Source organism: Ceratotherium simum, chromosome 1 (genome assembly GCF_057802395.1).
Source record: "Ceratotherium simum simum isolate JZ-2026a chromosome 1, ASM5780239v1, whole genome shotgun sequence".
Lineage (NCBI taxonomy): Eukaryota > Metazoa > Chordata > Mammalia > Perissodactyla > Rhinocerotidae > Ceratotherium > Ceratotherium simum.
Genome location: NC_141900.1, coordinates 59,155,965 through 59,170,620, shown reverse-complemented (window position 1 = coordinate 59,170,620; position 14,656 = coordinate 59,155,965). Strand labels below are relative to the sequence as shown.

At 34.0% G+C, this 14,656-nt stretch overlaps 1 protein-coding gene across 1 annotated transcript in view; it reads left to right on the top strand.

Moving 5' to 3' along the window:
* Nucleotides 1-14,656, top strand: part of SKAP2 (src kinase associated phosphoprotein 2) — a 167,382-nt gene that overhangs the window by 87,417 nt on the left and 65,309 nt on the right. Inside the window, exon 5 of the mRNA XM_014786224.2 lies at nt 13,658-13,735. Coding sequence (XP_014641710.1) covers nt 13,658-13,735 — 78 coding nt within the window. The remainder of the gene's footprint in view (nt 1-13,657; nt 13,736-14,656) is intronic.

Sequence of the window (14,656 nt, the reverse complement as noted above, 5' to 3'; positions counted from 1 at the left end):
GTAGTATGCTTTTATTTTCAGGTACTGGGGAAAAAATGCTATGCATTAACTCCTCTAATATTGAAATTTTAATATGTATTCTCTAGTAATTTACTCAGTTACATAGAGAGCAATGCTTTCTAATTTGTTCAGTTACCCAGGTATCCGTATTATTACCAGTTCATACTGAAGAGGAGACTCGGGCATTTTATCACTCTCAGTAACATGTTCTGTGGATGTTTTGTTTATGTGAAGTAGGCATATGCTTAAATTTTTTGCAAGCTAGGATTATTCTGGCACTGAGTTAAAACTTTATGGGCAGTCGCTGATTTGTTTTTGTGTTAAGGTGATCTTCATCCAGGCATATGTCCCTGCTAAGCTTTTAAACTTTGTAAATTTATAATAAGGTTTATCCCCAGCTTGCCTGCTTGTTAAGTGATGTGGCTCTTTAACGGTAACGTAAAAGAGCTGGGTTAGCTTCTTGCAGGGATCATATGTCCTGCTTGGGATTTAATATTTACCAAAAATTTGATTAAGATAACTACTATTGGAAGGATTGTCTGAAAAATGCAGGGTGTCTGCAGGGTGCCTATTCACATAGTATTCTATGGTCTTATCCTTGACAAAGCTGTTTGGGAGCTGTTTGCTTGGGCTGCCTGGTTCTGTACTCTATAAAATTGCTTTTACTGAATTTTGCTTTGGCATTATGCTGTTGGCTCGATGTGAGTGATGTTATACAAAGCAGGCCTATGTAACTTTTATTTTACTTACTGTAAAACTGTTATTGAGGACATTGAGAACACATGGGAGAAATTTCTTCTCATTTCAGTACCAGGAACCAGGAATAGTTGTTGTATGCTTCTCCCTGAGCAATGATCTGTATTTATCTTATGGGCAATGAATCACATAATTTATTATTTCTTGCTTCATATTGGTTGTTACAAAGCTTATAACTGAATTTTTGGCCCACTTCTGCTAAGTGTAAATGACGTTGTAGTTCCAACTTGTTTTGTGTTCTACCCTGACTCCTAGTTTGCCTTGATTTTTTACTTATATATGTATTTTTAATTTGAAATAATTTCATTTATAGAAAAGTTGCAAGAATAGTACAAAGAAATCCCATTATACCCTTCACTCAGGTTCCCTTAACATTAACATTTTTTTATACAGGTATTTGCTTTCTCTCCCTCTGTATATTCACAATTTTCTCCTATTTGCTTTTAATTTCCTTACTAAATGTATCTGTACAAATACCTGTGAAGTATTTTGGGGGGAAGAATGAAGCAGTGTATTACTAAATTAACAATAATAATAATAGGTGAGAATTTGTTAATTTCATACTTATATTGAAAAAAGAGATGTGTGGAAAGACCTGTTTCAGATGGTACAAAGATAAATTGTGTGTGTATGAAAGAGAGAGAGAGAGAGAAAGGAGAGACAGAGCATGCATGTGTTTTAAGAGGACACTTATAACACTTTGAATGACAGGAGAGGGGAAATGCCAAAGGCTTTTTTGCTTAAATAAAAGTTAGGGAGTTGTCTTCTTATGTAGAAACAGATAATAAATACTAAAGCATGAAGAATGTTTGGGAATGTATTTGCGTTAGTAATCAAGCCCAATTTAGTAATCAGGTAATCAGAGTAGGACCGTAAGTAGAGAGTCTTAATTCAGAAATGTTTACTTTTTATTAATTTCAGTTAGTCACAAAATAACTTCACATTTGATAGTATTCATACTAAATATTTTTCATTTATTTTAACCACCCCTCAATAGGAGATTTCTTTGGGAGATGGGAATAGAATGACAATTGTTTGTATACCTATTCTCTTCAAGGCGAAAACAAAAACATACGCTTTACTGTATCATATAATATAGAAGACATTTTAACTCTGCATTTTCCTATTTCAGGTATTTCAGATATGATCTTAGGTTATTAATAGGTCTAAACTTTTAGTATACAGAATAGGAAAAATAAATGACTAAAAATGAACTTGAGGGGGCTTTCCCTGTGGCCTAGTGGTTAAGTTTGGGGCACTCTGCTTCGGCAGCCCAGGTTCGGTTCCTGGGTGCAGACCCACACCACTCATTGGCAGCCATGCTGTGGTGGTGACCCACATACAAAATAGAGGAAGATTAGCACACATGTTAGCTCAGGGTGATTCTTCCTTAGCAAACAAACAAGAAAAAAGAACTTGAATATTACAAATCATATTCTGAAAATGATTGTAAAATTTATGGCTTAAAACTCACAACAAAAAACAGTTGCAAAAGATAAAAATATAAAAGATTGCCCTATAGCCTATGTGAAAATAAAACTTAGTTGAATGGAAGGGAGCTAAAGAATTCCGTCTAAGTTATATTCATTTCTTATTTTTATGCCATTTGCTAGAGGAATCTGCATACAAAAAGAGCTTCCTTTTCCTTCCATAAATAGCAGTTTTCCCATTACTAATTTGTCCCATGTTTGTGTGTATGTGTTTTTAAACCAAAATGGAAGTCTTTTAAAAAGACATTTTTAGGAAGCAAAATTGACTTCTCTGAAATCTTGTAGAAAATGAAAAAAACTTTCTAGAATGCATAATATTTTAAAATATATTATTCTGCTGTTAAGGAATTAATTTTAAATAATTGTGATTACTTTAATGCCATAGAACAGTCATTCAATGATGTTGTCTTATACAGTTTCTGTAGAGGGCATTCACTTATTCCATCAATAGTAGAACATACCATTTCAGAGAATGGACTTCGTTGGACAGATCTAGGGTCCTGGCTTCACCAGTTACACAGTGACCTTGATTTCACATGGAGCTAATAATGCCTCCCTTTTGGGGCTGTGGGAGAATGAATGAGATGAAGGCTGTATCATGCTTAACTGGTGGTAAAGGCTTAATAAATGTTAGCTGTTGCATTATTATTACCTCACTGACCCATGCTGATATTTGTTTATGTGTATTTGACAGTGCTTTTAAAAAAGAGATGCTTATAACAGTCTGGCAATACAGAAAGTGTTGTGTTTGATGTATAGGTAGCATGGATAAGGAAGGAGTAAGACCAATTATTAATTATTTTTAAAATTTTATACATAAATTATTTGATTTTTCTTTTAAAATGCTTTCAACAAGTTTTCAATGAGGTTGAGTTTATTTTTCCTAGTTGCCTACTTTAGGTAATATGTAGAAAAGGGCCTGGCACATAATATATACACTAGTAAATATTTGTTTAATAGATGAGTTGAGTGTTCCTTTTCATTTATACAATCTTTACTACGTACAATACCATAAAATATGTTTTCATGCCTCAGATATTTTTTGCAAAATATCTATAGCTGGAAAGGAATTTGTATTGTTAAAAGGTATTTGGCTTTCAAATTTTATTGTAGTGGTTTATCTTTTCAGCTTTCTTGTTGTTTTCTTGTGTAGGGAACAATGAAGAATGGAAATCTGAATTGCCATTTTAAAATAATAGTAATAGTAATAAGAACTAGCATTTCTTAGAGCTATCTTCAGTGCTATCCTACTAAATCTCCACAGTAATTCTTTGTAGTGTGCCCTCTTATTACCTACATTAAAAAATTTGAAAACTAAAGTTAATGAAATCAAGTAACTTGTCTAAGTCACAGAGCTAGTGGTCAAGCTGCAATTTGAATCCAAGACCCAGGGTTTTAACTACAATTCTAAGATGCAAAATCAGATCGAGTCACCTCTTTGTGTTAAAGAAAAACATTAAAATCTAGTTCATAATTGTATATATTTAATTTTGTATCATTTAGAGTATCAGTGAAGATTTTGATATATTTAGAATTTTATTTTTATCTCAAGGAGAAGAGTGGATTCCTTTTCAGCTTGTATCTCAGTTTCTCAAAATGTTTGTGTATCATAGGCTTTTAAAAGGGTCTGTTGTTTTTCTGAATTCAATTAATTTTTTCTTGCCTCAGAGAAGATGATTAAGATATAGCAGACACATACATACATATGTATACAAAAATCAGTAGCCAATTAATATGTATAATGAGGGGTACAATACACACAATAATAGTCCCTGAAGAAGTCCACATCCTAATCCTTGGAACCTGTGAGTATGTAGTTACATGGCAAGGGGATTTAAGGTTGCAGATGGAATAAGTTTGCTAATCAGCTGACCTTAAAATAAGGACATTATCTAGATGGTCCCAATGAAAATACAAGAATCCTTAAATGGAGAAGAAGAAGGCAGAAGAAGAAGAAGGCAGAAGAATCAGAACCAGAGAGCAGGCGTTGTAAGATCGACTCAACGGGCCATTACTGGCTTTGAAGATGGAAGGAGGCCGATAACCAATGAAATAGTTCAGCCTCCAGGAGCTGGAAACACAAGGAAATATATTCTCCCCTAGAGCCTCCAGAAGGAACACAGCCCTGTTGACATCTTGATTTTAGCCCAGTGAGATGCTTTTTGGACTTCTGACCTTCAGAACTGTAAGAAAATAAATTTGTGTTGTTTTAAGCCACTAAAAAAAAAAAAGAAAGAAAGATATAGGCAGATACAAAGTAGCTGAGAAGTTACTCTATATGGGAGATAAAATTTGATTTAAATTCTTTCTGTGAAATATAATGATATTTTATTAATAAGTAGCCTTTACCAAAATATAAAAGAATAAAGGGTGCCCTGTGTTATAAATATATGAAATAGTAGTCTTGTTTTGAGAGTGAAATTTCTCACATTGAATCTCATTTTTAAATGGCTGATTCAGTATATTGATATGTTTTCATCCCTGTAAATGAGGGAGCCTTACAGGGGTTTCCACAAATCAATAACTCTGGAATTTTTAGATAAAACACATTTTTTAATTCTATAAGGAATCATTTTAATGTATTATAAAAATGTGATACCTCATAGTCTGTCATTAGACCAAAGAATGAGAAATCTTAAAGAGATTTTTTTTCATCTACTTTTATGAGTTAGGGACAGCAGTTCTATATTAAAAATTTATCTAAAAAAGCAATCTTCAGATATGTAATTAGGTAGTTCAGTTCTGGTCACATGCTTAAGCATACTCTAAAGTACAAGAAACAATTTTAAGTGAGTGAGAAGAATGATATAACTCTGGATAATATAATCCACACATACTTTTTTTGTGTGTGTGAGGAAGATCAACCCTGAGCTAACATCTATGCTAATCCTCCTCTTTTTGCTGAGGAAGACCCGCTCTGAGCTAACATCTATTGCCAATCCTCCTCCTTTTTTTTTTCCCCAAAGCCCCAGTAGATGGTTGCATGTCATAGTTGCACATCTTTCTAGTTGCTGTATGTGGGACGCAGCCTCAGCATGGCCGGAGAAGCGGTGCGTCGGTGCGCGCCCGGGATTCAAACCCAGGCCGCCAGTAGCGGAGCACGCGCACTTAACCACCAAGCCATGGGGCCGGCCCTCCACACATACTTGTGATCCATGGCTTTTTGACTATTATTTTAGTGGATATTGATGAACACACTTGATTTCAGATTTCTCTCAATTTTGATTATTAATTATTCTCTCTCTCTCTCTTTTTTTTTTTTTGTGAGGAAGATAGGCCCTGAGCTAACATCTGCCAATCCTCCTCTTTTTCCTGAGGAAGACTGGCCTTGGGCTAACATCTGTGCCCATCTTCCTCTACTTCATATGGGACGCCTCCACAGCATGGCTTGACACCACCACAAGTGGTGCGTCGGTGCGTGCCCAGGTCTGAACCTGCGAACCCCGGGCCGCCGCAGTGGAGTGCTCGCACTTAACCGCTTGCGCCACCGGGCCAGCCCCCTAATTATTCTCTTAATTATTCTCTTATTGCCACTTGAACTTTATGTATTTTAGTAGATTTCCATGAAAATTAGTAGCAGCCATAATTATATATGTATATATATTTTGATATAAAATAAAAGCTTTTGATTGGACTCTGAACAGACCCTTAATATATTTTTTGGATCATATTCATGAAGCATTTTCTGCATGCATATAGCTATAATATTAATAGCTATTGTCTTTGGTTTTGGATAGACCTATTGAAGACATATTGGAACTTTCATGAGGCTATTGGAATTTCCATTTCAAGAAATAAAGTTAATAAAGGCATACTTGAATTACTCTAATGGTTGTTCAGTTTTTCTTGGTAGCTTTCAAAGTGACTTAACCACTTTATGGGGGAGGGACTAAAAGATGGCAAACCTGTGAGTTACAACCTCTTCTTTTGCCCCTATTGTTGTCACGTGGGCCCCTTTATCTGTCTTTAAAGCCTTTTCCCCAAGGCTTAACCTCCCTGGGAATTCTGTGGTCCTACTAATTGGAAGTTAACTATCTTTGTGTCCAAGCATGACATGAACAATTTTTTTTAAAAGGAAATATCATGATAGAGGTCACCAGTACTAGTATATTCATTGGCTCATTCTTTCAGAAGAGAGAATAGTGATAAATGAGAAAATGAGCTCTGTGAAAGGACTATGCTAAAGAAACATAATTACATAATTTTATCTATGTAAAATATAATTACATAACTATCTTTTAGTTACTGTAGTGATTATTTTCTTAAAGTTTATTATTGTTTGATATGTCCATTGAATACATAATAATTTTCTTTTTCTCACTAGAAGAACTGATAAGAAAATTTGAAATTCCAAATTTTCCATGTAGAGGGGAGAATTATTAGAATATGAAAAATATTTCATTTATATATTTATTTTATTTCACAGATATTCCAGGCCAAGATTCTAGCTAGAAATTAAGCCTTTGAAATGGCATAAAACAATTCTGTGCTAGATCTAAAGGAAGTTATCAGTTGCTCCATGAAAAATATGGTGTGAACAGTTTCCACATTTGATATTTTTGAAAGTTGAATCCATCTTGGACCTTGTCCATTTGTTACTGAAAATACAAGAAAAATATTAGTGTGGCTGTATTACATGGAATCCTAGAATTGGGAGGGCCTTGGAGATGATCTGATCTAATTTTTTCATGTTTTAGATGAGGAAACTGATACCTAGAGAGGCTCAGTGACCTGCTGAAGGTCACAGATTTGCAGAACTGGGATTTGATTATAGACCTCTTTAACCTATACCGTGCATCTTGGAGTCAGTATTAAAGTAAAACTAAGCTTCTAGGTATCTGCTATATCACGAAACCATTTTATTTAATATTTATATCCAAGTTAACTTTAGGTTTCTCTCCCTTGTTAGGGCATAGTCTTTTTTGTTTTGTTTTGCAAGTATACTAGTGAAGTTTTGTATTTAAAACCTTTTAGAATAATAAGAAAAAAAAGTGTCAGCAACTCTGTGTCACTGTATCTGTTATATATTCTCTAGAAACAGGGAAAATGGCATCTAAGTTTGTGTGTGCACATGTGAAGTAAAGTGTGGTTAAATTGTACTTGTGGAATATTGAGTTCTGATCCAGTAATAGCTCTGGGAACTGAAGCTCATTTATAGACTGTTTCCTAAAGCTGAGTACTCAATATATACCCTTTGCCAGAAATGTCTGGACATTATCTGGAAAGATATAGAAAACAAAACAGAAAGCATTTTTCTACCTTTATGCAAAATTATAATACATGGAATATTGGCATCTGAAAATATACTTCAATTCTGTTGACCACTTTTTAAGAAAAATGAACTTGAGCTGGAGAAGTTAACACAGACAATAAAGTAACCACTGAGATGACCAAGGTAGGAGAAGTATTGCCAACATGAAATGAGAAACTAAAATGATCAGTAGTCTTGGAAAAATTGAAGCCTAATACATGTTTTATATATAAAGCAATCATCAAGTGGGTGGATACTGTAAAAAAAAAAAAAAAGGGTCTATTTATCAAATTCAGGAATGCTAGAATGACCAAGAATTTTAAAAAGTTTATCACATAAAAGTTTTAGAAAAGATGAAAGGAAGCACTGTCTTCCCCCAGGAGGTGGCTGGTTTATGGAACTCAATATTCCAACTATCAGGTGAAAATGAAGAATTTAAAAAGATTTAGATAAACTCATGGATGTTTTATTCATATGAATTGAGAGAAAAAAAGATAATGTTGAGGGACTTACCATTTACTTTTTGCAGTTCAAGGAAAGCAGTCACAATGTGTGGTGACAGAATATTTGACTAAACCAAGATCCCAACTTGGAAAATTCTTATGAACAAAAACAATCTTTTTTTTTTAATATACATCTCCATTCTTTTCCAATCTTAGGGTAAAGGAATCTTCAGTTGTGTAAAGGTAGAGGGAAAAATTATACTAACTGAAAGTTTAGTGTTCATGTTGAAAACTATACAAATGCCAAGCGATAAAGAGAAAAGCCAGTAAAAGATGAGTAAATTGAAGCCAGTAAAAGGTGAGACTCAGAAACGTAGCAGGAATTTTTGTGCTAAGTCTAGATCAACCAACTATAAAACTGTGAACATATTAATGCAGTGAAGCTCATAATATTGTTATAGTTTATTAATGATAAAATAGTAAAATTGAGGCTTTCTATTCCTTAGAAGTCTAGCATTTAAGTCAGTCACCAAAGTTGCGTATCAAAAAATAAAAGGGATAGTGAAAAACAGACATCTGTTTTGAAAATGTCTCTGAATCACTCACATCCCTTGACACCTATTCATAGTCCCACATGAAGAGCCAAGAAGGTAGAAAGGAAACTGAATGAAAAGTTAATTCCAGAACTCAGCAGTTAGAACTTATATAGATTTAAAAAAAAAAAAAAAATCTTCACTTTAAGTTGCACTTTGAAAGTGATGCCTCACTATAAGTCTTAGAAAAATAAATGCATTTAAAGAGGTGTCAGATTGGAATACAGTTAATGTAAGTGTTTGTGTGTGTGTGTGTGAGGGAGGAGTGGATTAGGAGACATGTCAATGTTGGAGGTCAGGAATAGTGCGTTGAGACACCCAGTGCTGGATAAAATTGTAAATTAAACAAAGTTTGTTTATTTAGAGTATTTTGAGGAAAGAGATACAAAAAAGAAAAGATGATTTGTTCTCTCTCTCCCCTCAACTCAACTCTTTCTCCCCCTAACTCTTAACTCTCTCTCTCCCTTTATTGCCCTTACTCCCCTTTCCTATTCTAGGAATTTTCATGCTGTTCTAGGCCTTTTCTTCTGAGTAAAGCATTCTGTGATATGGACCTCTTTTTCCACCTTTCCCTATCATACATACAGTAATGCAACTGTCTGCCTTGCTAATGCCAAGACTAGTTTTATACCCAACCAACCTAACATCTGAAATATGCCTAAATGATACTTCCTGCCAAAGAAAATTCATAGCTTTCTCTGAAATTGAAATAATTATTTTTCATTTTGAAATAATTATTTTTAATAGTTAAAACTTTTTAAAAAGTAAAACTTATTTCTGAAATACATTACAGATATTTAAGCATTCCAGTGTGTTTCATCTTAGATTCAAGGAAAAAAGTTAAAAAAATAGTTTAATAAATTGCCAAGATTGAGTAATACCTTAGTTTTTAGGTAATTTGTTTTTGATTTTCATACTTTGCTACTGTTCTCCATTTTTCAGATTCTAGAATCCATTCCTTTAGCTTGCTAGTAGACTACATCCACTATATACACAGTTTGTTTTTAAGGCAAAAGTTTCAAGACACATTCTAGAACTCTTTGAGTTATCTTTTAAACAGTGGCCTTGTGAATAAAATACCAACCAAAGTATAAGAAAATTTGGATTCCACTACTGCCTTTTTCCTATTGAGTTGCTAGGAGTTGATACTTGTTTATTTGAATTCATTGTGACCTTGTAACCATTTTGCATATTTCAGATTCAGAAATTGCAAGTTGGAGAAGACCCATTCCTTGCCCGCTTTTGTAGGGTTATAGTTTTAATGTCTAATATTTTGACCCACTTTGGAAGTGTAGGACTATTATATAAGAAATACATGCTCATTTTATAAAAAGAAAACTAGTCTTTGTCAGTATATGCTTATTTCCTCAGGGTAGTGAAAACTTGTTGCCACGTAAGCAAGCCCATGTAGTAATCATCTGCAGTGTAAATAGGCTGCCCTAGAGTATAGGTTAATTTTTTTTCTGCCCTTAGGATATAATTTCATCAATCACTTTCACCTAACCAAAAGGAAATCTTTGAACTGCTTTTAAAATAACTACAATGCTTAACTTGTACAGTTACCAAATCATGCTTTTTTTCCATCTTTCTGATTAAAATTGTCTAAACAACATTAGTCTTACATGTACATTGGCATGCATTCATTTGAATTAATAGTTACAGTTATACTAACGTATAATAATAATGATATTTAGTTATAACGGTTAATAAAAGCCAACATTTACTGAGTGCCTGCTATTGTGCCAAAGGATTAAGGCTCAGTGCTAAACTTACTGGGACAAGGGCGTGAATTTTGATAGTGAAACAGAGCTGATAATGTATTGTGAATTTGTTGAAATGTTTGTATTGGCTATGTTGCATGGTTTCCCATGGTGAGATAATGTAATTGTGCTGTTTGGGAAACGTTTTGAAGCTCAAATAGGTTTGTAATGAGCCTTACCTTCCTATTTTTCATGTATCATTATACCTGCATTTGTATAGTCTTAATTCTTTAGATCAACGTGAATCTTCTTCAATGGTGACATACTATTGATAATTGTAGATATAGTGGTATGAGGTCTAAATGGTGTGAGAATTCATATTTTTTAAAGAGAAATTGCCACTTTTTATATCTTGTTACAAGTTTTCAATTTCTACCATCAAAAAGTATTAAGTGTTGGGGCCAATCCTGTGACGTAGTGGTTACATTCGTGGGCTCTGCTTTGGCGGCCCAGGGTTTGCTAGTTCGGATCCCAGGCCCAGGCCTATGCACTGCTCATCAAGCCATGCTGTGATGGCATCCCATATCCAAAGTAGAGGAAGGTTGGCACAGATGTCAGCTCAGGGCCAATCTTCCTCACCTAAAAAAAAAAATGTATCAAGTGTTTATATGTTTATGGTACTATACAAATCAAATGGTTCTTCTAAGAACTTAAAATCTAAAGTATCTAAAGGGATTACTATTAATAAACCGGTTTCTTTAAAAAATTTGCGTGCATATTAAATAAATCCTAGGTATTGAGCAAATAGCAAAAAAGGTTTAGAAAATGAAATCTCAGTCAGAAAACTTGCTTTTTTTCCCCCTTTAGGAATGAAATAAAGTATTATATATTAGAAACATGAATTTAGAATTCAGAATAAGTATTGCTTGTGACATCAAATTTTATTGTGATTTATCAGGTGGAAATTTAATCAACATTTTTCTTAAAGCAGAAGCCTCAGGTTATAGTTATATTGACCCTAGTAAATTCTACTTCCCCTCCTGCTCCTCCTCCTTCTCTTATTTTTCTCCCCATCCTTTTTTTTTGATGAATAACTTTTTAAAGTTGAAAGCTACGTTAAAGGTACCCGTTTCTCTTCAGAATAATTTAAAGGTTCTTCTTAAGATCTAGAGGGTTAATTTTATGTGTAAAGAACATTTATTATGCCCAATGGAAGTGAGAGGGTCATGGGACTACTTCTCAACGAGCTTTCTTTAGCCAAGTGGAGGTAATTAATTCCTCCCCATGTCCAATTAAAGCAGCACATCAAACCTTAAGATTGAAAAGTTGCCTCTTCCTTCTGTAGTTTAATTTCATCCAAAATGGACAGTGCTTAGGAGTTTTATTTCCATCATCTTAAAGATATAAAATTATTTATGGGATATTTGCAGTGAATATTCTTGTTTTTTGCCACTGTGGACAAACTACTTGTAAATTTTAATATGATAATCATATTAAAATACGTAATGAATACGTTTGCTTTCTCATCCTGAAATGATATGATATGATGCTTCTCGCAAAGAGATTTTGTGTGGTTGATTTAAGAACTGTACAGGCCAGTTTAAAAAAGCCTGAGCATAAGCAGACTTCCACAGAAATTAAACTTTGGTCTTGCTTAGTTGGAGAAGTAAGTACTTTATTTTCAGGAATTTTGTTTAGAGAGAAAATTTTCGTAAATGTTTTTATATTAGCTAGAATTTCACATTCTTATATGATACAATATTTCTGTGTTTAGTTTTTTGTCAGTAACCTAGCTTAATAAAAAAGTGCTATTAGTCATTATTTTTTCTTGTCTTTTTAAAAAAACAAATCAAACCACAGTCACCCTCTTTAATTTAGTGGTTGACTAGGACTTGTTCGCATAGATAAGATTTCCATATGTGATTTTTATTTTATGTACAAAAATATTATAGTAAATAGCTTCTTCCTTTGTATAGATCAAGTTTATTCTGAAAAATAGAAACATGGATCCATTTACTGAACAACTATTCAAATATTTACACTGGCTTTCCCTAAAATTTTATATACATTTCAAAATCGGTGCTCTATTTTAAATATATTTTAATGATATTGATTTGTGTTTACTGAGTAAAATTGATCTACCAGGGAACTGAAATCAGTGCTTTAATTTTAAGCTTTATTTCTTAAGGAAAAATACCTATGACTTTATAAAAACTACTGTGATACTAATGTTTAAAAAAAACCCAGCTGGTAATTCTGTGATGAATTTGTATTTAATAAACTTCCTGGGCCGGCTCTGTGGCTTAGCGGTTAAGTGCGCGCGCTCTGATGCTGGCGGCCTGGGTTCGGATCCCGGGCGCATCCCGAGGCACCACTTCTCCGTACAACGCGAGGCCGAGTCCCACGTACAGCAACTAGAAGGATGTGAACCTATGACATACAACTATCTACTGCGGCTTTGGGGGGAAAAAAATGAATAAATAAAATCTTTAAAAAAAAAATAAATAAATAAACTTCCTATCAAAACACTTTTTTTACTCATAAACTATATTGAAACTGTTTCCATTGTGTGTATTCCATAGAAACTTTCATTAGATTGATTGTTTTCACTTGTTAGACTTCTAGTAAAATGCTGAGATAAGTGTGTTATATTTCTAATGAAGTTTATATAAAAATATTGAACACTTGTGAAATTATTGAGTAACCTATGATCCGTGACCATGAATATATGATTTCTAATTGACTTAACTTTTGGTTTAATCTTTAAATTTTTTGTAGGCATCTATTAGTTGTTTATGTTCTATCAGATCGATCTACCTAGTTTTAGACTCTCACGTGCCCTAGAAAAACCTAAAGCATACTCATTCAGTTGAATGTTTACAAGATTTCTCTGTGAGTACAATCAGGAAAAGAGAATATTTGCTTTAGACTCAGAGAAACCAATTTTAGCATTTGATTTTGGGGAAAAATCATTTCGTTTTCACTTGGTAGGCGTAGGGATATCTAGGTAAGAGTCGATATGCAAAATTGTTGAAGAGTTAATCCAATATAAATGTTAAGAAGCTTATGTGATTTATTTGAAATTCATAACTTCTCTTTCTCTTTGCACGTATTTTTAATAGTTTCCTAGTCCTTTCCTTACAGACTGTAGGTCGAGAAGTATTGCCCTTTAGAGATCATTCAGTTTCATAATATTACTGTATTTGGGGGAGCATAATATGTATGTATAGAATATTTTTTTGCTCTTGAGATGTACAGGAGGAAGAGAGGGACTAGTCTATGGAATGGATCTAAAACAAAGCTAATAGACTTGGATTTAATTAATTTGGGTAATTAAAAGTACACTGAGTCTAATGAGATCTGGTACTTGGCTTTTCTGAAATGGATTACTGACTACTTTTTTCTTCTTTCCTATTTCCCACAGGAAACCAGTTTCCTCCAATTGCAGCACAGGACCTTCCTTTTGTTTTAAAGGCTGGCTACCTTGAAAAACGCAGAAAAGGTAAACTGTAAAATTCTAATGAAAAAACTAAAAATGGTTTTATCCTCAGATAAAACATGCTTGTAGTATACATGTGGAGCCAATATTATCTTTAGGTGATTGAAGACTTTTAAGACTCTAAGAAAAATCTGGATTACATTATCCAAACCACAAAATACAGCTTTCAGTTCTAAATAATTTTTAATAACAAAACGTTTGGTCAGATTTTTACTGTCAACCTCGGTTATTTGTAGATGATTCAGGAGCTGTTTCCTGCCTCTTAGTGGAAGGCTGCGGGCCATGACCGTATTCTCAAGGATGGGATTTCTCACCGTTATCCCACCCAGCTGAGCAGCAGGTTATCCTGCACCTGACCTGGCATATACCTTGTCTGCTATGGTTCAGGTCAAGCCTGGCATATTGTCTGCCATTTTCTGTTATTCATTCAGTGTTCTCTCCATTGGCTGTGATAAGTGGGAGTTGACCATATGGTCTCACTCTTTCAACACCAATATTTAATGGAAATGGAATGTGGAGGTGGTGTTATGAAATGGGAAATGAAAAGCAGAAAGTCTCTTTATCACCGTTCTGCTGGTCTCTCAGGTAGTCCCTTTGGGCCTTTCTGTTTATAGTCCATTTGCTTTTCTTAGCTTTCCTAGCTGAATTATAAAGCTAAAAGAGATAGTAGAAATAATCTAGGTCAACTTCAACCCGCTCCCTTTTATAACGGATAAGAAAATAAGACCCAGATGAATCAGTTATCTCAAGGCTGTATAGTCAAATGCCTTTTTGACTGTCCCTGTCAGGACAGTTTGTTAGCCATGCAGTTGATCCCAGGAATGTAGCAGCCCCATCTCTGCTTCACTTTATTCCTTTTAGCTTTGTTTTTTGTTTGTCTTTTGGAAAAGAAGATACAAATTTAATTAGTCATAGAATTTTAGA